The 27417-nt window shown below is 35.8% G+C and overlaps 1 protein-coding gene across 3 annotated transcripts; it reads left to right on the top strand.

Moving 5' to 3' along the window:
• LOC132708171 (uncharacterized) lies at window positions 1–26779 on the top strand. Of its 3 annotated transcripts, XM_060680322.1 has the most exons (7): window positions 1–96; window positions 146–646; window positions 9969–10123; window positions 24431–24590; window positions 24656–24868; window positions 25793–25907; window positions 26474–26779. In XM_060680322.1, exons 4-7 carry the CDS (start codon window positions 24499–24501, stop codon window positions 26660–26662), a joined length of 609 nt encoding a protein of 202 aa, XP_060536305.1. In that variant the 5' UTR covers window positions 1–96; window positions 146–646; window positions 9969–10123; window positions 24431–24498; the 3' UTR covers window positions 26663–26779. The 3 variants fall into 3 exon arrangements, with proteins under 3 accessions (XP_060536305.1, XP_060536302.1, XP_060536304.1); XM_060680319.1 differs by lacking the exons at window positions 1–96; window positions 146–646 and adding an exon at window positions 24198–24369 and having other exon boundaries at window positions 9782–10123; XM_060680321.1 differs by lacking the exons at window positions 1–96; window positions 146–646; window positions 9969–10123 and adding an exon at window positions 23916–24369.
• The last annotated feature ends 638 nt before the right edge of the window (window positions 26780–27417 follow it).

The following is a 27417-nucleotide window of genomic DNA, read 5'->3' as shown; positions in this document are numbered from 1 at the left end:
ACGAAAGTTCGCTAACCGACGCCACTTTTCCAAACATGCAACTAGTTTTATTGGTAGGTTTGGTGGGTCTGGTTGGTTTCGGCTCCGAAGGACGTGGTAAGCTTGGGTCGTGATTTTGAAGCAGGACTCGAGAAATTATTTTCAGTCGTGCGTCCAGTGGTCGAGTTTTCGAGGATGTGGCCCGTTGGTTCATTGGTTGCGCTAACAAGTCTCTGGTTGACAGTCTTCCGGAAATCGGCGTCTCTCAACAGAACCCTCTTCATATAACCAATATATCATTCCCTCTTGACTTGGGAATTGTGCAGTATCTAGAGGTTTTTGCCGCCACCAGATTCGAAAACAACTTTACCAACTTAGTTTGGAACAATCTACCTTTTTTTGATATCGAAAAACTGTACAGCGGCGGTTCGAATGAGATCGGATTTTGGACGTAATTTGACTGGGGATTATATTGGAACAACTTTACCATCACCGGCGATTTCAACTGGTTCAAACCGGAACAGCTACGCTCCTGTGAGTAATAAGTTTCGGGAACGCGTTAGAAGACGTCCACTCGTCTGGCATATGGAACAGTACCATTGCCGATGACCAACATTCGCGGTTTGTTCATGATTTCACATTTAACTACACGGCCAGCAGTTCGTCGGTAAGTACTCGTTTGTACTGGTCCTTAAATTCTATATGGATAAGCGTTCTTAATTTGAGCTTTCAAATTATATCTTCAGCTAACTAATTTTTTTTAGTTAAGAGTAAAGTAGTAGTTAAACTTTGAGCGGATATTCAGAGAGACTCGCTAAAAGACGATAAAGTACTACAAAACTAAGGCAACCTAACTTTGAATTTGATAAATACAAGTTTTAGGGATTTTTTTAAAATGAATATTAGTTATTAAAAGTATATATAAACCATATAAGGATCCATTTTTCGCTTTTTAATTGAAACATTTAATTTCATAGAGTTGATTTGCCCATTATTCTTCTTTACCTTAACAAACTCGCCAAAACTCAAAATAATAACAATCATATAAATAAATTTGACTTAATGTTAACTGATACCAATTAATTTAAGATGGGGGATATCGAACATTGTTTTAAAAAAGAGTTTGAAAATTATGGGGTCACTTCGATTTATTGATCATATTAAATGTTAGTCCATTTTTCCAGTGTGCTCGGGTCGAAAACTAGATAGACCGTATCCCTTCATTAAAAAAAGTTTAATAGTAAAATTCTTTAGTTGGAACATGTTTAGACCACTTAATGATAACTGGTCCACGGGCCCTTCGCTCTCCAGCAAAGAAATTTTAGAGACTCAAATATGACAAACTAAAGAAAACAATAACGGCAATTAACAAAACTAACAACAAACTCTTCAGGATTATTTCTAGGTTACATTAGGTTTAGTTTTCATTTGGTTTTGAAATTTTTTGTTTTCCGGCAATAAAGTTAAGCGAAAGCTAGGAATAACTGTTTTAATCGTGAACTTTATTGAACTCTTGCAACCTGTAGGTTTTGGTTAACGGTACACCATTTCATTCACGATGGGCCAGGGTCATTCACGATTTGATTGACCCATTGAATGACACTGTGCGGTCCTCCGCAGCCCAGTTTTTGAAGGATGTCAGTCTCAACGGTTTCTGGAACGATCCGGATCATCCCGAGAGAGTTCAAGCAATCATCGACCACTGCGACGCTTAAATTGCGTAAAACTGTCGATAAAACTTATTAATCTCCGGAAATGCCTGTAGAAATGCATTCGAAAAAATTAATAAAAAGTACCCCAAACTTGTGCAATATAACAAAATATATTCAAAATTTGAATGAATTTCTTTTTAAAAATGCGTGGTAAAGATAATTACGCCTAGAACATGTACCGTTTTTTGAAAATAGTCAATTCTCCGGCGAGTTAGTGATTTTGTTAAAAGTAAGAACCTTTTGCGGCGCTGAGAGAAAATGTAATTGGATTGGTCAGCCGCGTCCTTTGGGAATTTGGATGGATTTAATGAATTGGAATGGATCAGCCAACTATTTCGCGACTTGTCAACTGATTAGAAATAATCAAAATGGCCGCGATCTATTCCTAGTACAGGCTATTGTAAGGCGCAAACCCCTTCCAAAACTTGGAAAGCACCAATAGGCAGATTTCTGGGACTGGTAAACGAATTTCAAAATCGAAATATTTTGAATTCTTTTGTTATTTGAATTAGTTATTTTGTTTCTTTTTAAGTAATACGCTTCATTAGTGTGACGTTTCAAAATTAACAAAGTGGCGTAATAAAAAATATATTATTATAGACAATATTAATTTCATTGGCTGTGTTTAGTTAGGTATATAGGTAAAAGGTAAAAGCTTGTCTGGTTGGGATTTTTGCAGTAGAATCCAACGGCGTAGTCAGTTTTCTTCTGAAACTCAAAAATTTTGCTATAGCAACCAAATTTGTGTTCTTTTAAATGGCATGAACTTTATGCTTCTTATGAATTTTTAAAACTATGTAATACATATTGCATATGAATTGTGTAATATGTTTTATATAAATATATTCATTACATAAATTACATCAGTATTATGTCCAATTTTTAGAGAAAAATAAATTAATTATGAAAATATTAATAATTAATAATAATGAAGGCCACATTTCTTAATTTACTTTCTTTATAATTTTCATTTAGGTTGTTTTAAAATAATCATAGCTTTTTTAAACTTCCACAGTTAGTTATGATACTTATACAGAAAATGCATGATATCTTCGCCATTTTTCATGACAGAAACCTACCAACCACCAGATTTGCAAAGGGCTCCACACAGCTATAAGAAATGGGAAGCAATAAGAAAGCATCTCACTGTAAAAGTACTCTAATAATGTTTTTATCCGAATAGAAAGCATTTTTTGAATCATTGTTTTCAATTAAAAGTCTCGATATTGATTTTGCATTTTGTACTAATCGATCTCCACGTGCAAAAATTCGTCGCTATAGAAGCGAGTTTGATTTGGCGTGATAAGCGAGTGCCTGAAAAAGTTTATCAACCTGCTCCATACAGTTTTTCTACTACAACTAGTTTTGGGGTATATTTTGCAAAACAATGTTTTAAAACTATAAGGGTTAAATATTATGTTATGTTTATTTAGATGTAATAAAATCGCAGTACTAATAGAAAACACGATAACAATAAATATAAACAATTACCAAATTAAGTAGATTGTTATTCAAAATCTAATTTTAGTCGAGATTTAATTACAATATAATATATGTTAAATAAATATCATTTCGAAACAAATATTCTAGAATTTTAGTTTTTGTATTTGATGATTTTGGTGATTTTTTGTAGCAGGTAGCTGCGATAATTTGCGTTGTAAATTAATATGTCACTGCTATCCGGAATATTTTTGAAAAGATAATTTATAATTGAAGCTGTGTTCGAAAACATCCGATGGTTCCCAAACCCGTGCGGTAATATCCTGAAAATGTTCCAAGTGGCTCCAATCCGTGGGAAAGGAAGTAACGTGGTAAAATGACATTTTTCACGTATTTTACCGAAGAGAGTATGTTTATATTTAAAAGGTTTTCTTTTCCTACAGTGTCTTCGTTTATTTCCAAAATAGCCAGTCTATCCCAGCTTATAAACATGCATTAAAAATTCACTTACTCTATATGCAGTAGTTTTGGACTATTGGCCTACTGTCAAGTTGCCATTAAAGACTTTTTTATTTATCATATAATGTTCTGTTTTCGTGATTTGTGAATTTGCGCATCCTTCTCTCAAATACAACTTAATTCATGGGTTGCATTTTATTTTCATTGGTTACGTTACCGTAGGGTTTAAATCTTTACTCCTTACATTGTAATTGGAATTTGCTTTATTGTAGAATAAAATAATTATTCTTTAGTTCTAGGTGATGGCTTCAACAAACACCACACTATGATATATCTTATTGTATTAAAACAAAAGGAATTGTATGCTGCTATTTTTGAAGCCTCTGACCGTGTGAATGTTATAGACTAGTGCAATATATTTTCTATCATTCCAAAATGTGTAAAATAACCGGGAAAAATGTTGAAATAACTTTTTTGCAATCTGACCCCGACAACTATTCAAGTTACACCCCATCACGTTTTTCTACACCCGTCTGCAAAATGACTCATTACACACCGATCTAGAGTGCGGGAAGCGTCACTTTACCACGTCAGTTTCGTTTCCTATGCATCCAAGCGACTTCGGAAATCTCCGGGATTTAACCCCACGAGATATTTCCCACACCTTGAATTTTGACATTTGTCAATTCTGACGGTCATGTCAGTGAATGTATTCGTGGTGTTTTGGGAAAATGTACCCAAAAACTAATGGTAGTAGAAAAAGTATAGTATGCAACACGTTCGGTAAACTTTTTAAGTCACTCGTTTATTAAACACTCGCGCCGTTGCGCTCCGTTCGTGTCAAATAAATTCGTGAGTCCAATGCCCTTTACCGCACTTGTACGTTGCCAAATTTCCCAACGGCATTTCTACCAATGAACGTCGGTAATTTGATCCCAGACTCTATGTTATTCTATCATCTATCATTACATTCTATGATTTTGACATTCTAGGGTTTTAACCTATCCTTTTTAATAGAATTACGATTGAGATTACTGGTCCAATAAATAGTGCCACTATTATATTCCAAGAAACCAGGTATTTACTATCAAATGCAAGAAAGTTTAGCGCCCAATGAAAAGATGATTTCGTATATACCTTAAAAATTAGTGACACCACACCCCAAGTTTGCAAATCAGTGAAGTTAATAAGCTCAAATAACAAAAATAATATATTATACAAAAAGTGCGGTAAACGGCATTGGACTCACTAGTTTAATAAACGAGTGAGGTAGAGAGTTTACCAAATATGTTGCATACTATACATTTTCTACTACCGTCACGAAAAAATCACAATTTAACAAATTAAAAATTACTATTACTAAATTTCGAACCATCCAAACAAAATATTTACTAGTTGCCATTAAACCTTCATTGTGTACCTTAGACAGAGAGAGGTGCATTATTGGATATGTCATATAAACAATGGAATAAAAACAATTTTCAAATGTTATATCGTTTATTTAACTGCAATTGATCATTAAGTAGTTTATTTAAAGAATATACTGTAATTGAAAGAAAAATCATCCAAGGATAGAACATTTAAGAGGATTAAATTTTTAAGATCGCATAAGCAAGAAAAAGCAGGACCTAACCTTCAATTTTGTTTTGTTTGTATTGATGAGAGATGGATATTTGAAAATCGTACAATTGGTGTTGACATGATATTAATGTTAGCGATATGTTTTCTATGGCCGCCAAGAGTCACGTATGCTGAGTCAGGACGGACGAGCGGCATGTCGTTCCAGCTACGCAAGAACGAACGGCAGTACGATATTGACCAAAGAGCCGAAAGGCAATGCTGTAATAGGTGGTCAAATAGAACAGTGCTTTGGTTTTTGGGGAGAGTTTTATTCCGTATAGGGTTGAAGCCCTTACACCATCTCTTAAGTTAACATCAGATGTGGAATAGTTCCGTGTCCAGTGTTGCAAAAGCAATACGAATTAATGTGAAAATGGCGGCAGACAATTTCAGAAACGGTGCCGCGCTGAATCTTACAACAGATTCGAACGAAGATAATGTGTCACCTAGTGTCGAGTCTATTTCTGAACTTTCGAAAGGGACAGTGCAGTGGCAAAAACTTCAATTAATTTAATCGCTGCCCAACGACAACAAAGTGCTGAGTTGGCGAATCAAACAAAGATGGCGATGATGTCATCGTCACATTCACAGGAAATGCCAACGCCCAACCTTCCCGTAGCAGTTCGCTCAAATACGCAAGCGTCAACATCAACATTCAACTTAACGTGAGTAGTTAAGACGCTACGAAATTAAACGATGAATTAAACGTCAGCGATAATTTAATGATCGCTAAAGCAGGCAGGCTTGAAAAATTAAAACGTGTTTTGGAAATCGATGACATACCTCGAAGAAAATTCCGTTTCGGGGAAAAACGAGATGTAAGTCATGAAAAATCCAAGAAGATTTTAAAAGGATCATGTTTTAAATGTGGCCGCCAAGGACACCATCGTGATACTTGTCACAATAAACACGACGCACCAAACGTAGTTCAAGAAGAGGCTCCAGGTTCATCCAAAGTTCCAACTTGTAATCATTGTGCAAGTGATTGACATTTTTATTAAAAAAAAATTACGCCATTTCAACGCAAGACCAACAGCGCGAAAATAGTGCGCTCTCGATGCGATAATCAAAACAGACGATAGGGTCCGTGCTTTCTCGAGATTTGGGACCCAAATTGTTTATGCTATTGGTGTTTATAATTTAATCACTGTTATGCCGATGTTGAGTTTGGATATTTCTTATGCGGTCGTACCAGATATTATTACGCCAGGGAACACCGACCTAATTATTGGATGGGATGTCATCAGTCGGCCTTGTTTACAAATCGAAAAAAAAACAATTTTGGGCTCGAATTGCACCATAACCTGCTCAATATTTCGAACGTAATGACTTTAAAAAGTGTTTATAGGGTTGTGATTAATCAATCAATCAATTAATCAATCGAATAGCAAGTCTTTTATTGTTTTGCAAAAATAAAACTCCCGACTAGATTATGACTGATGAAATGACAATAAACTTAAAGATCCAGTGGCGTATCGACCTTGTAGGTTGGCATATCAAGAAAGATTTCAAGTTAATAACCTTCTAAGGGCTGGTATAATTCGTGAAAGTCGCTCAGAATATGCAAGCCCGATAGTTCTAGTATCAAAAAAGAATGGTGAAGTTTTTATGTGCGTGGACCTAAGTGATGTCAATAACAGAGTCGTCAGAGCGAGATACCCGCTGCCGTCTATTCAACATCAGATCAATGCTCTCTGTCATGCAAAATACTTCACGACACTACATATGAAATCCGCCTTCTATTGAATGCAAATTGAATAAAAACTGGCGCTTCAATAAGCATTGAGGAGGCCATGCAGAACCTGGAAGATGTAGTTTATGCACTCGCTAGCCACTAAGGCGTTTGCTTTGAACTATGAATGAACTATGAAAACAACTTTGACTACGGAGAAAAAAAATGAACTGTGGCACTTCCTGCCATAGAAGAAAGCCGAGGTTGCTGGTTAATCAGCATCTCCTATTAGACGCGTCACCGAGCGATAACTTTGTTGATCCAGACAAAGCCGTTGTAGAGACTCTAGGACCTTGTGGCTGTTGAAGTTGCTCAGCTAACCGGCGGAGGAAAATTGAAACCGAAACACAGAGGACCATTTACTGTACGTGCAGTGCCTAATGACCGATATGCAAGAACAGGGACGGCGGACTACTGTAGCTGCTCATGAACAACTGCGTACATGACCGTCTACGAATTCACAAAAAGTCGGTAACGTACGATTGTTTACTTGTTCATTGTTTATTTAAAGTTTAAAAAAAAGTGAGGTTAATAATGACAATCCCATTATTGAAAAAAAAAAAAAGAGGTTAATGATGGCAATCCCATTATTAAGTAGAAGAATAATGGCAATCCCATTATTGAAAAAAAAAAGAGGTTAATAATGGCGATCCCATTATTAAGTAGAAGAATAATGACAATCCCATTATTGAAAAAAAAGAGGTTAATAATGGCGATCCCATTATTAAGTAGAAGAATAATGGCAATCCCATTATTGAAAAAAAAGAGGTTAATAATGGCGATCCCATTATTAAGTAGAAGAATAATGGCAATCCCATTATTGAAAAAAAAAAGAGAGGTTAATAATTGCAATCCCATTATTAAGTAGAAGAATAATGGCAATCCCATTATTGAAAAAAAAAAAAGAGGTTAATAATGGCAATCCCATTATTAAGTAGAAGAATAATGGCAATCCCATTATTAAAAAAAAAGTGTGAGATTAATAATGGCAATCCCATTATTAAGTAGAGGAATAATGGCAATAACATTATTGCAACAAAAAAAAAATCATGTTACAATAGCAACCCCGTTGTCTGATTGTAATGAGTTAAACTTTAAATAGTAACATTTACAAAAATTCTGTTGTTGGTTTCTAAAATTTTAGAAATAGCGCGAGGACGCTTTCAGAGCAGGATGGCCGTGTTAGCGATATGTTTTCTATGGCCGCCAAGAGTCACGTATGCTGATTCAGGACGGACGAGCGGTATGTCGTTCCAGCTACGCAAGAACGAACGGCAGTACGATATAGACCGAAGAACCGAAAGACAATGCTGTAATAGGTGGTCAAATAGAACAGTGCTGTGGTTTTTGGGGAGAGTTTTATTCCGTATAGGGTTGAAACCCTTACGCCATCTCTTAAGTTAATATTAATATAAGAACTGTAAAAACCACTAAAGTTCATGCGAACGGTATGCAAAATTTCGGTGGGAAACTTAAATTATAAATGTCACTTTATTTGCCGACTAGTCCACTAGATTTTAATTTTAGTTTATAGCACGTACTATTCAAATTGTCTGACATATTGCATAACATTTTTCTGTGTATTGCTTTTTGGGTACATTTTTGAAAAACAACACGAATACATTCACTGACATGACCGTCAGAATTAACAAACGTCAAAATTCAAGGCGTTGGAAGTATCTCCGAATACAGCCGATTGCTCGCAAACCCGTGCGGTAAATTCCTGGAAATGTGCCAAGTGGCTCGGATCCGTGAGAAAGGATACTGACGTGGTAAAGTGGCGCTTCCCGCGCGCTTGATCGGTGTGTAATTAGGCATTTTACAGACGGGAGTAAAAAAATTGTATATTATGCAACAAGTGCGGTAAAGGGCATTTGATTCACGAGTTTATTTGACACGAGCGCATTTTCGCAAACCAACACGAATACATTCGTTGACATGAACGTCAGAATTAACAAACGTCAAAATTCAAAGCGTGGGAAATATCTCCGGAAACATCCGATTGCTCCCAAACCGGTGCGGTAAAATCCCGGAAATGTCCGAAGTGGTTCGCATCCGTGGGAAACCAAACTGACTTGGTAAAGTGACGCTTCCCGCACACTACATTGGTGTGTAATTAGGTATTTTACAGGCGGGAGTAGAAAAATATATTCATTGTTTAGTGCTACGTCTAGACTGTGAAGCAATCTCTGGCACCTACATCCAACGTCAATATGAGTTTTCTTATAACCCTAATGGATCTAAATCCAAATTCAAAAAAGGATATAAATATGGCTCGAGCATCACTTAATTCAACCAAAGTCGTTAATAAACGCCACATTGTAAACATGAAACTTGGTAAGTTGGTTTCGGCTCCGAAACTCGTTGCAAGGTTGAATCAGGGTTTATATTGATGCATGGAGTGCAGTGGCCGAGTTTTCGAGGATGTGCGCCAACAAGTCTCTGGTTGACGGGGTTTCCGGAAATCGGCGTTCCTTCAGCCAACCCTCTTCACTTGAACAACTTGTCGCTCCCTTTTGACATTCGAAACATGCATTAAGTAAATAATCAGGTTGAAAGCACCTCGTGGTACTTAAAGTTCGTTAATTTGCCGCCACTAGATCCAAAAAGAACTTTTTTCCACCCCTGTCTGTAAAATACCTAATTACACACCGAGCTAGCTTGCGCTAGCTACACTTTACCATGTCAGTTTTGTTTCCCACGGATCCAAGCCACTTCAGGCATTTCCAGGATTTTACTCCACGACTTTGGGAACAATCGGATGTTTTTAGAGATATTTCCCACACCTTGAATTTTGACGTTTGTCAGTTCTGACGGTCATATCAGTGAATGTGTTCGAGTTGTTTTGCCAAAATGTACCCAAAAACTAACGGTCGTAGAAAAAGTATAGTATGCAACACGTTTATTAAACCCTCGCTCCGCTCGTGCCAAAAATACTTGTGACTCAAATGCCGTTTACCGCACTTGTTGCATAATATACTATACCAACATAGTATTGGAATTATCTGCCGTTTTTTGATATCGAGCAACTGACGGGGATCAGCGGCAGTTCCAAAGACACCGGACTTTGGACGCACTTTGATTGGGGATAACATTGGAATAGCTTTGCCTTCATCAGTGATTTCGACTGGTTCGTAACAGGAAACAACATCGAAGCCCAAAACGGGACAGCTTCTTTAATGTAAGTAAATATGATTGGGAAAATTCGGAAACGCGTTGGATCGATTCACTTTTTAATAACCCACTAAATAATTAAAGAATTTCAGAGTTCAAACTTGGATTCCAAATATTTAATATAATTATTATATAGCTCGATCGCATTATTGGTAAATCAGCGTTTAATTTTACAAGATTTATGGGGCATATATGGAATGGTTGTCGTCCTTAGCGAAGCACTGTGAATTTCACAAAAAAGACAAACCATCCTTCAAATTGGTAGAGAATATTTCATATCCTTATATATAAAACTTGCGAGTTAAATTTGAACCAGAGGCACTGATATACGATCAAACTTTCTCAAATAATCAAATCTAGACTATACCTTACTTGTTTAATCGCAACGGACTACGTGCCGTTCTGGTTCCTTTTTGGTCGATTGCCTTAAAAAAAAAGAAACGCGCACATCGTCGCAAAAAAGAGCCTGGCTGAACCAGGCTGGAGGTTAGGCAAATTTATAATAATAAAAAAAAACTAACTAATACTCACAATTTACCCGAAAAATACTCCTCTACCAATATAGGGTCGAACATAAAATCACCAAGTGTATTTTAACAAAATATCATTCTAGTTTAATTAATGGAAGGTAAGAAGAAAAAGAAGTTATTTATCTTATTTTTCTTCTTTGAGGGTCGGCCGTCGTTTGATAAATTCTAAATTCTTTGCCATACTACAGGAAATTTCCCTTGTTACTCCCTCAAAAAAGTCGTCTTACCTAGCTGATAATATTTTATTTGCATCCGGGTTTGCAAACTTTGCATTTTTTGATTCTAGAACAGTTCTGAATACCGTCAGCGAAAAATGCAAGTCGTAGGTGTTTATCTCGTTGTCTAAGATGCTTTCGAATTGATCCCAAGCCTGTTGTATCATACATGAGCAATTTACCGACAGGACGTGTAATTAATGTATATAATATATATATATTTTTTTACTAACGAATGTTTGCCATCTATGAGCAGAGGATTTAATCCACGCCAGAGTAATTTTTGAGTCTGACCATGCGAAAAATTTTTTAATTATAATTTTATTCAGAGCATCACGAATAAAGTCTACTAAATTTGACAACAAAACAGCGGCACAGTTTCAAACGGGACAAGGTTATTCTCTTAAGAGATGCGACTCTCGATTTCCGCATTGACTAGCGTCGCAAAATCCATGCATTTGCATCCATGCAGCTTGAAACACATGCCTAGGAATTTTTAGAGAAGACAGCAGATCCAACTCACACTCAAATTTTCTCCATTTCGCGGTAATTTCGGGGGGAGGTTGCTGGTTCCAATCAAGGCCCAAGCTCGATAGGCAAAGCGACCACGTATCGGCTAAATAAATCTCTAAAATGGGTCTTATTGTATAGGTTTTTACAACATTCAGTTTCTGGCGATACCGTTTTGTCCCATAGTCGCTTAATATTATTATTTAGCGATTCCAAAATTTTTGTATAATACATCGACAAAGAAGCGACATTAGTTTTGTTTCAATAAACATGGGCCCCTCCGGGTCCGGGAAATTAATTAAACTCCGCTGCCCCAATTAGCAAATCGATATCGCCACGTTTCCAAAATTTCCTATTAGCCATTTCAAAAGTATCAAAGTGTGGCATATGCTGAAAGACTTGGCAATGGACAACAAATTGTTGGCAGCACCAAATTAAAGGCAACTGTGGTTCTATTGAAAAGTGACGCCTAACAATACAATTAGCAACCCCCTTCGCCGTTACGAATTCTTGGCTGCCAATGCCCGCTATATGAGTTTTACACTGTTCACGAAGCAGCCCAAGACGCATCAGACAATCTTCCGAAATAAAATTGGCGGCTGAAGCGGAGTCAAGCAAAACACGAATTGACACAAATTCCCCTCTAAAATTCTTAATGTGAACAACAGCCGTAGAAAAAATTGACACTGCATCGGAAGAGAAAACTAATGATGTTGCCACAGGAATAACACTATCACAATTATTCAACGTATTTTGATTTTCATTTTGTCTGTCCGTCGGCGATGCAAGTTGTGTACTCGAAGTACTTGTACTACTATTACCTATTGAAAAGTGTAGCAAAGCATTGTGGCGATAGACACACCAACCTACATACAACCATACATAACGAACAAGCAACTCCACCAGCTACGAAAATACCAGGCGTTGATTGTGATTTCAGCAAGTGAAATCTCATTGATAAACTGGGTATTACAAGTTTCTGAGTGCCTCCAAATTTTCGGAAAATATATTCAAGAGTTTGCTCAACTCGGTAATATTATCATCACTTTTCAATGGAGGAAAAAAGTAAATGTCATTCCAAAAATTTGTAGCAATCATTCTGTGATTTTCATATTTCTTAACCAGTGCATTATACGCAATAGAATAGTTATCGTCTGTAAAAGGCATAGAGCGAACCAGACCTGAAGGCTCGCCCTCCAAATACTTAAGCAAATACCTAAATTTATCGATATCGGCTATCTTGGTATCGCGCTGAATATGTCAAGAAATGTTCTTCACTCTTTATAGTTACCCGATAGATTTTTGTGTACATTGCAAAATGGGTGCGGACGAAGAACACGTACCAACAAGCTCGAAATAAATGGCTTTGAACAAATAAAACATCTTCGAAGAAGTGGCCCTAACTTCATCTTGTTCCCCCAAAACAGAAGTTAAAATTGAGATATTGTTATGAAATTTTTGAAATTTTGTATACTCTTGCAATGTATCTTCATCTCTACCCTTGAGTTCATAAATTTGCGAGTCGCCATCATTGGCTTTTACAGCTAATGAAAGAATGGGTGCCATTTTCCAATAACAAAATGGACAAAAAAAGACCCGAAATTTTCTAAATTGCCGCCGCTAATTACCGATCACTTAGAACTTAGATCAATAGAAAAGAAAAAATATACATAGATATATTAATCGACGAAAGCCGATAAAAAAAAAGAAAAAAAAAATTTATGACGTTATAAAAAAAAAGTTTAGAAAATAGTATTATTCAAGAAAAAATCAAAATGTTTACCTAAATACATCTAACCAATATTTTTATTTCTTGGTAAAAGCAAAAATGTGATCAGAAGAAGAAAGAAGAACGAAGAATATGTTGTAACTAGAAACAAAAATGATAAAAAAAAGCAAAAAGGATTTCGCAATGCGGTGGCGTTAAAAACAGTCGATAGAAAAACGCCATTCCAATTGGTTTAAGTATTTTTTCGTTTCCCGGAGATGGGTTAAGCGAATACTAGGAATAAATATGTTAATCGTCAACTTAATTAAACATTGCAATTTGTAGATTAACGTTGGTGGTACATCTTTCGACTTGGAGTATGCCCAGGCCATTCAAACTATAGTTGACACATTGTTCAACAATGTGCCGGCCCAGTTTCTGAAAGATACACATTTCAACGGTTTCTGGAACGATTCGAACCATCGCGAGAGAATTCAAGCCATTATCGATCATTGCAACGCTTAAATCTCGTCAAAATGTCGATAACGCTGTACAACTTAATGAAAGCAAATGTTATTATAAACTTTTATTTAATAAATACCTACTTCTTTCGTTAAATGCTTATTCCAGACACGCTAATATAAATCAACCAAAACCAACTTGTGCCATATCAGAAAATATAAAAGTTTCGAAGAGCTCCTTTTTTAAAAGCGTCGGTAAAAGCATGATGATGAAATTTTCACAATTTGCTTATCATTCCAAGTAGATTGATTAACTTAATTGTTCTAATATAATTGTAGCAACGTCCAATTTATTTCGGTATATCAATCAATATTTCAAGTGTTTGTTCAACCACCCTCGAAGTCATAGTTGCTGTTTTAAATGTACAATAAAAAGTTTCGTTGTTTTCGTTTAATATTAGCGGCAACAGCAAAATGTAGACTGTGTCAGTTAAGTTGTTATCAATACTGAGGAGTGATTTTTTCTCAATTCTAATCCTTTTTTCGTCGTAACGTGTTATTTACTTTATGATTATTTTAGTGATCGAGTTCTCTGGACCATGATGTAGAATTGTTTTCAGTTTTAAAAAAATTATAGACAATTAAATGCTTTAAAATACTTTTCGTACGTTTTTCATAGTTATTAATTTAGGATGTGTAATAGAATATTATTTGCAAATATTTGTAATAATTTCATTTCAATATAATCCACGCGGTAAAGATACGAAAAAATATATCCCTTTTAAGGTTACGCTTTTCAATTAACACTTTTTCACGTACGTTTTAAAATAAAGTGATGGGGGTAATTCGACGCTTTTTAAATTAAGGGCTGTTTAACACTTGGGGATGCCGCCGCTAGAGTGAGATTTTTGATGTAATAACAAAATCAAATGACATGCACCTAGTAAACGAAAAAAAAAGTACTTTTTTAAAGCTAAGGTTTAGTGAAAGTGATTTTTTAAAAACTTTTTTGGCGTAATTATTAAAATAAAGTGGATGGATTGATCCAATTTTTGGTTAGTTTTTTTTTATTTACATTGGAGAAAAATTTGCTTCTTCAGCTTACCGCTACAAAGCTCTTTTTTATATATTAACAGAAAATTTCCAACAAAATTAAATGCAATATTATTATGACTTTCTTTTTCATAAAAATATAGTGATATGAATCTTAGAATCGATTGTTAGAATTTGTTGCGCTGCGCTATTTCTTCATTCTAAAATACAAAATTAATTTCCGATTTTTTATTTTTAATTTTTTGTATTTTTGTGTCTTATAGAGAAAAATTTTAAAAGAAAATATGAAATCTCGGGCTTGATAAACAAGACCTTTACGAAGATTTGAAGGATGGACTTATCTAAGAAGGTGGTATTTGTCCATTAAATTACCAGACTCCAAAGTCTAGATGTCCCAAAATAAATCGAAATGCCGGTTTTACAATCCACTGATACTGATGAGAGCCCAAACGCAAGAGACAGTCTGCCAATACACAAGTAAATATCGTACAAAACCTCCACCAAAGCTTAACCAACAAGAACTTCCTGGTACATCCAAAAGTCTATTAAAAAAGAACTATCCTCATTCAATAAAACTTGCCAAACCTTCCCAAACTTCCAATAAAGAAATACTACCATAATCCTAGGAGACTGTCATGAAGAAGTATTGAACAAAATGACATTTCTGAAAGAAGTGTTATTGATCTTAAAGAAATGCCTCCAATTTCCTTTGCTGCTATAGGTAGAATAGTTTTAAGAAAAAGGCGTGCTCAAAAAAGTGAAATGCTAACATCTACTCTATTTAAAAACGAGCTGGAAGAGAAAAGTAAAAACAAGGCTAATGCACACAGGAAGGAAAACCCATAAATTCACAGAAATTCAAGAAATAATGCGAGTGCCATTTGTCAAGAATATTTCGACGAAGACTGGATCCACTGTTGTGAATGTGAAATACTATCTTATTTAATATGGTTTTTAATTAAATCACGCACTATGAATGTCACACTATCAAGATCAATGTCAAATATCCTATTGTTCTACATTCACTTACCTAAGAAAGAAAGAAGAAATAAATTAAAATACGACAATCTGGTACTTGTGCTACAGCCCAAATATAGTTTACTTTAAACCGCTCTCCTGAAAAGTTGTAAAAATTGAGAGAGGTCCCTTGGTGACAACAGTCACGATATGTGTTATGAATAAATAAAAGAAGTATGGAAAAACAAATATAGGTAAATCAGGATTATCAGAGCCTTCTTTGCTCTTGGCTGGCCGTCCGCTCTTGCTTTTTTGACCGTTGGGTATCATTATCTTCCCAGATTTCCGAAACATACCAAAAGATTCTTTTCATTCAATGGCTCAAGACTTTTGTAGCATTTCTAAATTATGAGTAATTATTTCATAATAATTTCAAACGTATTTAAAGAGCTGGATTAGGATATCGAATGGGAATACATAAAGTAAACATATTATGCTATGCCGATGACGCAGTACTTATTGCAGAGTCAGAGGACGACCTCCAAAGAATGCTACAAGCTTTTGACAGACAGGCAGAAAAACTTAACATGCAAATTTCCACAAATAAGACCAAATGCATGACCATTGCAAAGGAGCCTCTACGGTGCAAATTGGTAATAAAAAACAAAACTATTGATCAGATAATGTCACTCGAATATCTGGGATGCAAAATTACAAGCTCTGGATTCCTGGAAGAAGAAGTAAGGAAACAAGCCAATAAAGCTGTCGCAATATCAGGACATCTTAAATATCCCATAGGGAAAAACAAACATTTGAGTGCAGAATGTAAGTCAAGAATATACAAAACCTGCGTACGACCAGTGATGACATATGGTGCGGAAACCAGAGCTGAAACATTAGTAACAAAGAGAATCCTACGAACTACTGAAATGAAGACCTTAAGAATGATAACTGGATACACATTGAGGGACAGACAGAGAAATGTAGAAAAGTGCCAAACAAATGACGTTGTCAGATGGATAAGGCAGAGAAGAAGAGAATGGAACCAGCATGTCAGTAGAATGGGCCCCGACAGAATGGCCATAATAATTCGCAACAACGTACCCCATGGCAGAAGACCTGCTGGACGACCACCTAAACGTTGGCGAGATAATTGGCAGTCAACCTCGCAAGAGTTGCTTAGACGAGGAGGAAACCGGAACTAAACAGGCGATACGCCTTCTAAAAGAGGAAGAAGAAGTATTTAAAGAGCGTGATTTGATGTGGAGTTAATGTTATTTTATCAAAGTCTGTAATATTTTATTTTTTGTGCATTACCTTTAATAAAAGTTTGTGATATATTTTTAATGTTTATTAATTTTTTATTAAAGCGATTTTTAGTATTTTTGAAAGTTTAATTCCGACCCATTATATAATGGGCGTAACAATTTTATCGTGTTCGGGTGTTTGCGATCATAAGTGGGGATACTGTTGTTCTGAATAGTTGCTCTGACGTCATTTGATACCAGTTCCTAAGGCATAGACGATACGGTTTATCAGAAGGCAGGCCTTTCGATTTGCAAACCTGAAGGCAAACAGTATCGTTAGTGGGCGTACCCGCGTATGAAAATTGGAAAATTACCTTCCGGCTCTGCTTTTAGCTGACAAGCCGGAACGTGTATGTGTGATATAAGAGTACAGGCCAAGAGAGCAGATCAGTTAAGCACAAATCAAAGAACTATACTGAGTCGTTTTAAGTTACTTTAATAAAATGGCAGATATGAGAACGTGGTCTCACGAATTTATAGAACAATTTATTCTGGTATATAGATCGCTACCTTGTTTAAGTAATATTTAAAATTAAAATTAGATTCATTAAATAAATTAGTGGAAAAACTAAAAACAATGGATCCAGCAGCTACACAAGATACGGTATTTAGAAAAAATTAACACTATGCGTAGTAGCTTAACACTGGTACAAACTCCAAACCTCGCTCCCAACTTTAGCCGTGTACGACAACCGATCAGCTAATCGGCAGCCATTCTCCAATCATCATTATAGCAGCACTGATTCAACTGTATCGAACAACCAATTAGCTGTTTGGCAGACACCATCAACGAGTTCATATTACGGTAATTTTATGCCCTAAATGTTTGTAATGTACTTTTTTATATTTTAACTTAAAATTACATTTTGTTTACCTTGCAATATTTTTCCTAGAGAGAATTATAGCATTACATGTTTCGGGAATTATCGCCCCCAAAGCTTGAGCAGAGATACTTGTTGATATGCGCCTGTGGTCAGGAGGGCGTGTTCCGTCTATCTTTTTTTGCAGGACTAATTGCAACAAGCGATATTTTGGGTAGCCCATAATGTGCCCTCCGTAATTTGCGTTTTGGAATCGTTTATCGAGCATTCCTTCTCCTTCTGCATCTTTACCAGTACCGGTATTTTGTACTCGTAAATTTCTAAGTAGCCTTTTAATGCAAGCTCCCCAATGACTTATTTACGGCCCCTATATTATCCAAATAGTTATATGGATGCAATAAGGAACCAAATAGTTATGTTGTTTACCGGAAGGAATGCTGGTGCCGTAAGAGGCTGGAGGAAATATGGTTATAGGTTTGATATCTCAACATTACTGGTTCTGTTAATCGTTATTCTTGGTAAAGGTTCGACGGTCGTCACACGCTTGATAATAATTGCCCGTTTTAATCAGTTCTAAACAAACACACACACACATTGCCGTGTTGTGCTCCTGCTAATAATTATGCGTCTGGGAAAATTCGCTAATAATCCTTGCTGGTTTGACGGGTATTAAAAGAGCTCGAAATGAGTTTAAGAAAGCATTATTGTTTCTTCATACATCTTATTATTCTTTACAAGTTGCCTTTCTCCTGATTGGCATATTTACTAAAATGGAAATTATTATTAATTTATTTATTATTAACATTATAACTATTATTTCTGATTTGTCTTCTATGTCTGCGGATAAAATCAATTTCAAATGCCGTTGCGTAAAAAACATTGAATATTTATTATTTAATAAAATAAGATAAATATAAACGTAACAACGAAAATACGGGACCATTGTATGTAGTCCGTGGCAGACCTTGAATGTTCAAGGGGTGCTAAGAATCCCCACGAGGAAATTAAACGTTATTAAAACAGACTGTACAGCACCGCTTAATATAGATACGTGGAACGTTAAGAGTATGTACACACCGGGGAAGATCCACAATATAAAACAAGAGATGGACAGACTAAACGTGGACATCATGGGTGTCAGCGAAACAAGATGGCCCAGCAGCGGAAAAACAAAGGTCCGCGACTCAATAGTATTACACGCCGGCAACGATGACGCTAACCACGCCAATGGAGTGGGTATTATTCTGAACTCAAAAACGATCTCGTCCTTGTTCAACTTCATGCCCCTCCCTGATAGAACAATGATGATACAATCGAATGCAAAACCTAAAAATCTAAACATTATTCAAGTATATGCCCCAACCACCCTTATTTTGGGAGATTTTAATGCCAAAGTAGGCCAAGGAAAAAGGCAGGATGTCGTAGGACAACACGGACTGGGAGAAAGAAAGAGAAAACAGAAATTATTTGTCTCCAATACATGGTTCAAATTACCAACAAGATGTCTGTATACCTGGAGGTCGCCACAGGACACACCCGATCGCCCTGTTCGAAATCAAATTGACTTTATATTAGCCCCCAAGAGATTCAGAAACAGCATTCTTAGTGTTAAAACTTACTCGGGGGCAGATGTTGGCTCAGACCATAACCCAGTTATCGCAAAGATTGAGACTCAAGAAGCTCAAAAAGAAGTCCTCCAGAAAGCCAGACTTGGACCCCCTAAGAGATGAACAACAACGACAAGCAGTATCAGATCAGCTAAATAAAAGACTGAGTGAGATCCGACAACCACAAAATATACAAAATAGAGAGAGTGTAAATGTAAATAAAGTAGAGGACATCTGGGAGCAGCTCAGGGTCTCTCTGCTGGAAACCCAAGAACAATTAGCGACAACAAACAACAAGCGACCGCATAAAACATGGATGACCGACGAAATATTACTTTTAATAGATAAGCGCAGAGGATTCAAACAAAATAATTTGCAGAAATATAAAGAAACATAGTGTATTATTAAACGCAAAATTAGGACAGCTAAGGAGTCCTGCATGAAGGTGAAGTGTCAGGACATGGAGGAACTTATTACAAAACACGACGCATTCAACATTCACAAAAAAATAAAAGAAATTACCCGAAGCAGGAAACAACAGCCCCACATAAAAATCTTAGATGAAGAAGGCAAGCTGGCAACCAACCACGAAAAAGAAGAAGAAGTCTGGGTAAAATATGTATCAGACATTTTTGATGACAATCACTATTTCTATGACAATCAGATCCAACTAGAACAAGGACCAGAAATAATCGCGGCCGAAGTTGAAAAAGCCTTAGATGGTCTTAAAACCCGGAAAGAGGCTGGCCCAGATAATATCTATCCAGAATTAATTAAGCTTATCAACAAAGAAAACTTAAAAATTGTAGTCCAGTTCTTTAACAGCATTTACAAAACTGGGGTTATGCCACAAGACTGGATGAAGTCGACCTTCATTCTCATTCCAAAGAAACCTGGAGCAAAAAAGTGCGACGAGTTCCGCATGATCAGTCTGATGAGCCAGATGTTAAAATTATTCCTAAAAGTTCTTTACAATCGTATAAAAAGAAAATGCGATCAAGATATAAGTAAGGAGCAGATGGGTTTTCGGGAAGGGCTTGGAACCCGTGAAGCGTTGTTTGCGCTGTCGATATTACTGCAAAAATGTAGGGACCAACGAAAGGATGTCTATTTGTCCTTTATAGATTACACAAAAGCCTTCGACTGTGTCAAGCACAGAGACTTGATAGAAATACTTGAAACTAAAGGCATTGACTCACAAGTTATGAAGATCATACAGAACTTGTACGAACACCAAGTAGCCTCAATAAAACTCGACAGCCACGAAACCAAAACAGTGCCTATTAAACGTGGAGTAAGACAGCGACGCATACTTAGCCCAATGTTGTTTAATATGTACTCCGAAGCAATATTTCAGCAAGCATTGAGAGAAGTGCAAGACGGCATTAGAGTTAACGGAAGACTAATAAATAACTTAAGGTATGCGGACGACACCGTTATAATTGCTGACAGTCCCGAAGGTCTTCAAAATCTAATAAATAAAATAACAACCGCAAGTGACCGCATGGGGCTACAAATAAATAAAAAAAGACAGAAACGATGGTAATAAGCCGAACCCCGAACCAGCCTCTGGACATAAGAATACGCGGGACAGTTATATCAAAAGTGCAGAAATTTAGATATTCGGGTTGCTGGATTGGAAAACGTTTAAATCCTGATGTGGAGATAAGAACGAAAATAGAAATGGCCAGAGCAACATTTTTGAAAATGCGAAACTTGCTAAATGACAAAAGCCTTAATACCCAAATCCGGTATAATTTCGTTAAATGCTATCTGTTTTCTGTGGTATTGTATGGGGTCGAGTCGTGGACGCTAAAGACTGGTACGCTAGACAAATTAGAGGCGTTAAAAATATGGGTTTATCGACGTATGCTGAGTATACCTCTTCGTTATTTACATGGTCAACCCAACCCTTTTCCAGGGTATCATAAGTGTCGAATCAGGTTTCATCCAAGAAAATAATTAACCTTTGTTGTTCTCTGTAAATCCTAATTTTTTCTAGATATTCCATTCGCCATTTTCGAATTCTAAAAGATTCCATTAAAACTTGCCTTTTGTCAGATTTTTAAATCTAAAATCCATATGTTGAATACACTTCCATAAGGTAGTTCTGTCACATTTAACACCGGTTTCATCTTTTTCAAGCCTCCTAATTAAGATATCTAATGTAGGCACGCCTTGTTCCTCGTATAACTGGCAAATTTTACGCCGTATTATATCTTGATCACTTTCATCTACACCCGAGAAAATGTCAGCATCGCTTCTTTTTTTAGTTGCTGAAATGGGATTATTCACAATTTTCCATATAGTTAATGTTCAATGAGAGTCAAATAAACATTGTTTCTAATTTCCTTAGTCTCAATAGAATAGTGTTTTCTACATTTGGGCGGGAGCATCTCCTAAGATACACTAACTGGCATATATTTTGCATAATTCGCACACGATTCAACACGCGCTGTATTACACACGAAATAGGAATGATTATTAATAAACTTAAACTAAGTAGTATACCAAACCAAAGAATATTAAACACAGGTAGGTATAAAATTATTTTCTATTACGGACCATAATTTAACCTGAGTTTAAATTCCGAAACTGTAGGCAATAATATTGTTGCATCCATTCAAAAGCAATTGATCAGTTTCTTATATCTATGAACAGACCATGTGTGTGTGATTTATTATCTTGGCCAACCTGAAAGGAGAAGTAATGAAAGATGTCCATCATTATTTCCTACCGTTATAAAAGAATAAAAATAAAAATAAAAAATAAAATAAAATAAGCGATCTATTTCCGGAACAAATTATGGCAGGGCACGAACTCCAGAGACTGATGAAACATGTTCAATATCGAAATATTTTGGATTTTTGAGTGCAATAAAATTTTGCTATTTGCATTTTTTATTTTAATACCAGTTTTTTTTTTAGTTTCTTAAAAGTAACACATTTCATTAGTGTGATGTAATAAATTTTGCAAGGGTAATAAAAAATATTATATTATTGTCAATATAAAACATTGTAAGGGACATTGCACAAAAAAGCACAACTCTTAGCGTGATCCGTGGAGACGAATGTTTTTCTATTTTTTTTGCACATATTCTTTTTGAAATTTTTGTTCAACCTCAGAAGTTGCAATTCACTTCAATGGAAGGTCCATAATTTTGTTCGATATTAATTAATAATTGATTATTACATTTTTCTTGCATAAACCTACCTCTAAAGCAGATTTATTAATTCCAAAATATGTCTTATCTAGGTCTGCTAGTATTTATACAACTAGGAGGTAAGTATATGTTCTTGATTAAACTGATAGCATTGCCGGTGTTCAACATACAATTTAGTGTAAACTCAAAAATATGACCACCATCCTTTTCTGTTCGCAACGTCACTAGAATCTCAAATGGTCCTTCGAGCACACCTGGTTAGTTTTGGTTAGTTTAAGCGTTCGAGGCGCATCAATTTTTACTAGAGCATCATTTCAGGCACAATTGCTCACGCATAATGAGATAAGATTTTGAATCTGTTGGGAATCTGACTTCTGGCTGGAAACTAATCCAAATACCGTTTTAAAAGGCTTTAAGAAATTGATAGGATATCTAAAGGATTGTACAACTTAGATACAATTGAGTGTTTTCTCGAAAATGAGTGTTTTGTTGTTTTTTAAATGTATTTTTCGAAAATAAATTTTGAGTTTGAAAGTACACCGTTGTCAGACGAACCGCTTAATTTCGCGTGCCCGCAAACCCTTCTCTTACAACGCTATATTATTGGTAACATTATTTTCAATGGCTGGTTTTTAATTTTATAATCCGAACCATATAGCAAAATACTCATATTTTATCAGGGAAAGTTATTTTTTGATGATTCAGATCGATAATTGAGAATCTGCAATGTTTGACTCTACTTTGTTTTCAATTAGCTTTATAAAATTTTCTTGAGTTAAATAAATTAATTTGGCAATAGTAGCCTAACAACGCCAGCTCAGTCCTCCAATCTCTGATGGCATATCCATGAGGTCGACGGTTTCACGAGCACATGCTTGTGTGATAAGAATTTTTGCATTTCACACAAAAAAAAATCTCATCTAATAGAATTACAACATTTTAGGGAAACACGTCCACTTTTGGCTATTTTACCACAATATTTCTATTCTCTAAACATCAGTTGAATGGTGCAAGCAAAATAATTATTTTCGTTGTTAAAAAAAAGAGAAAATGTTTATGGTATAAAGTGCTGGGGCTGGTCAATTGACCGACAATTGGCCACTTCTTAACTGACTAGTCAAATTCGATCAAAATATTTTAAATAATACCTTGATATAACCCTTTTCAAGGAATACCCAAATCAGATTCGGGGAATCCCAAAAACAATATCTAAATTTAAAATAATTTCGGTCAATTGACACAAAAACAATGACCGGTCGATTTCACAACCCTAGATATTAACTTGGAATATACCGAAATACGTCCAGCGTTTGTCAAAGTTAATACACCCGGAACTGCATCAAAATTGAGCAGTTTTTTGGAATAAATTTAGTCAAACAACAGTAATTCACTTTACTGACATTTGACAAAGTAACGTCTGTATCATGAAAGCAGTTTTTATTATCTGTAAATTATATATTTAACATCATTATTGAGAAATCACTTTCTTGATGGTTACTGGATTCATCGTAAACAATCTTACGTCTAGACTGTGAAGCAATCGCGCACTATTGTCCAAGGCCAATACGATTTTTCTTCAAACCCTGGAGCAAACATGTTTTTCGTTTTAGTTAATAAAAGCCTATTTATGCAGTATTAAAATGAACCATTTCCAAAGTTACAGTATATTTGCCGTCCGTAATAGGCTTTCAATTTTTTTCGTTTTATCGAACCACACACTTTCATGTTCCTTGATTAATTTATCTTCAGAAAGAATATCAAGATGGTTATCTACGAAAAAGTATATAAAAATGATCAATCTAATGGTTGGACGATCACTTAACTCAACCAAAATTCGTCAACAAACGCCACATGGCAAACATGAAACTAGTTTTATTCGCCGGTTTGGTGGGCCTGATTGGTTTCGGCTCCCACGCTCGTGGCAAGGCCGGATCAAGGTTTAAATTCATGTAGGGAGGCTATAGAAGTGGAATGATTTTCAGTCGTGCCTCCCAGTGGCCGTGTTTTCGAGGATGTGGTGCGCTGGTTCATCGGCTGCGCCAACAAATCTATGGTGGACGGTCTTCCGGCAATCGGCGTTCCTCAACACAACCCTATTCACGTGAGGAATCTGTCGCTCCCTGTCGACCTTGGGAACGTGCAGTAAGTAAATGGCTACGTCGAAAGCACCTCGTGGTACCTAAAGGTCGTCAATTTGTCTCCACCAGATTCGAAAACAACTTTACCAACATAGTTTGGAATAATCTGCCGTTTTTTGATATCGATCAATTGACGGGGATCAGCGGCGGTTCGGAGGACTCCGGAATTTGGGCGTACTTCGACTGGGGCATACATTGGAACGACTTTATCATCACCGGCGATTTCGACTGGTCCGTAACAGGATCCGACATCGAAGCCCAATCCGGAACAGCGTCTTTCTCGTAAGTAATAGTATATTATGCAACAAGTGCGGTAAACGGCATTTGCCAGAGAGCAGATCCTAACCTTCAGTTGTTTTGTTTGTACTGATGAGACGTGGAAATTTGAAAATCACACAATTAGTCTTGGCCATGTATTAATATAAAAACTGCAAAAACAACTACAGTTCGATAGAACAGTATGTAAAATTTCTGTGGGAAACTTAAATTATAAATATTTCTTAACTTACCGACTACTCGACTAGATTTTACTTGTAGCTTATAGCACGTGTTATTTAAATTGTCTGATATATTGCATAACATTTTTCTGTGTATTAGTTTTGATACATTTTTGCAAAACAACACGAATACATTGACTGACATCACCGGCAGAATTGACAAACGTCAATACTAAATCAACAAGCTATAATAACAAAAGAAAAATAAATTTCATTATTGGTAAAAAATAGTTCGTTTGGCACAGAGATTTGTAATGCCAGCAAATCGGCACTCATTTTTTTTTCTAAATGCTATAACTGAACGGGATTCAAAATATTTATTAACATTATCATATAGCTCGATCGCATCATAGGCAAAGCACATTTAATTTTACACGATTTATGATGGGACATATCTAGAATAGTTTTCGTCCTTGGAGGATCCTTAAAAAAAATCCTTCAAATTTGAAACAGCTATTGAGTTTTGGTTAGTTTCTATTCGAATAATTTTTATGAGAATTTTTTTTTAGAATTTAGATAAAGATTATGTTTTATACTATCTTGAAAACGGTTTTTAATATCCAAATTAAGATTATCGCCCGACGTAATCTTTTTTCAAGGTTAACAGAAGAAAAACTTTTAACTTTTCCTTTGCCATTACAATGTGATATTGTTGATGGAAATAAACATATTGCATCGTTTGGAATGCGAAAACATTCGTGTGTTGCAGGTTGACCATAGAAAACATCCACTGGTCTGGTATATGGAACAGTACCATTGCCGATGAGAACCATCCCAGGTTCGTCAACAATTTTACATTGAATTCCAAGATCGATAGTTCGTTGGTACGTACTGGTTATCGACAGAGGGCGGGCAAATTTGTATTTCTGTAAGAGCTATAGAAAACCATTCTCGAACGTATTTTCTTTCGAAAGAAGTGCATAAAAATGGATATACTTAGCAATTAAAAATATTTAATAATTTTATAACGTTAAAAAAATATGGTTCTGAAAATAGCAGCCTGTATTTTTTTCAGGAACAATATTTCAAATAAACTCAAAATGTATTTACCTTAATATGTACATTTACAAGTCAAAAGGGATTTTTGGCATCGTTCGATCGAGAATGTAATAGTTATCAGGAACTCCTATAGAAACATACAAATTCATACATAGTTACGAGAGTATGAATCTCTCAAGTCACCCCTGGTTTAGTTGACAAAAATAGGTCATTTCTCGCATTGCGGTGTGGTGAAAAACAGTCGATAGAAACGCTCCGTCTTCCGTCACAAAAGGTTAGGTGTAAGTTTCAATTGCTTTAGATACTTTTTCGTGTTTCGGCGATGGGGTTAAGCGAAAACTAGGAATAAACGTTTTAATCGTCAACTCAATTGAACACTTGCATTTTGTAGGCTGTAGTTGATGGTACACCATTCGACTCGCAGTTTGCACAGGCCATTCAAACTTTGTCTGACACATTGTTGAACAATCTGCCGGCCACCGCAGTCCAGGCTCTGAAGGATGCCCGTTTCAACGGTTTCTGGAACGATCCGGATCATCCCGAGAGAGTTCAAGCGATCATCGATCATTGCAACGCTTAAATCGCGTATAAATTTCGATAAAAGTGGACAACTTAATTAATTAAAATTTAGTCCACTTGTCCTATGTTCACTATAGCAAACAAACGTTGTTGTAATTTTTTTTAAATAAATAACTACTTATCCTGTTAAATACTTATTTTAAACTTGACAACCTGGATATGTATATAGAGATCCGGTAAAATAAATTAACAAAAAATTATTTTTTTTTAAAGCGCGGCAATAGCACGATGATGAAATTTTGGCAATTTGTTTATCGCTTCAAGTACTTTGATTAATTTAATTGTTCTAATATGATTGTCGCAATGACCCATTTCTTTCTGTATATCATTAAATCGATCATTTCAAGTGTTTGATCAACCACACTTGAACCCAAAATGTCTGATTAAAATTTTTGTAGATTTTCGTTTTTTTTTAATAATATTCGCAAGAATAGCAAAATGGAAAATAATTCGAATGAAGTAGTAAACTTAGAAGCGTCAATTATGTCTTTTTATCGACAATACACCACTATTCAACTTCCTGACAGTTGCAGTTCTCGGTCTTTGCGATTTCACTGAACGGATAATGCGAATTGATTTTCCTCAATTCCTGTTATAGTAACCTCTTGTTTACAATGATTATTTAATGATCCAGTTCCCCGGACCACGACGATTCAGAATTGAATTTAGGTTTTAACTAACTAATCGATTATCGATCATGGCAATGCTTAAATCGCATAAAAATGTAGATCAGCCCTATCAACTTAATGAAAATTT

This window comes from Cylas formicarius, unplaced genomic scaffold, assembly GCF_029955315.1.
Source record: "Cylas formicarius isolate icCylForm1 unplaced genomic scaffold, icCylForm1.1 PGA_scaffold_10__41_contigs__length_53128322, whole genome shotgun sequence".
NCBI classification, from domain to species: Eukaryota; Metazoa; Arthropoda; class Insecta; order Coleoptera; family Brentidae; genus Cylas; species Cylas formicarius.
The sequence above is the reverse complement of the archived record's forward strand: the minus strand, read 5'-3'. Positions and strand labels throughout refer to the sequence as shown.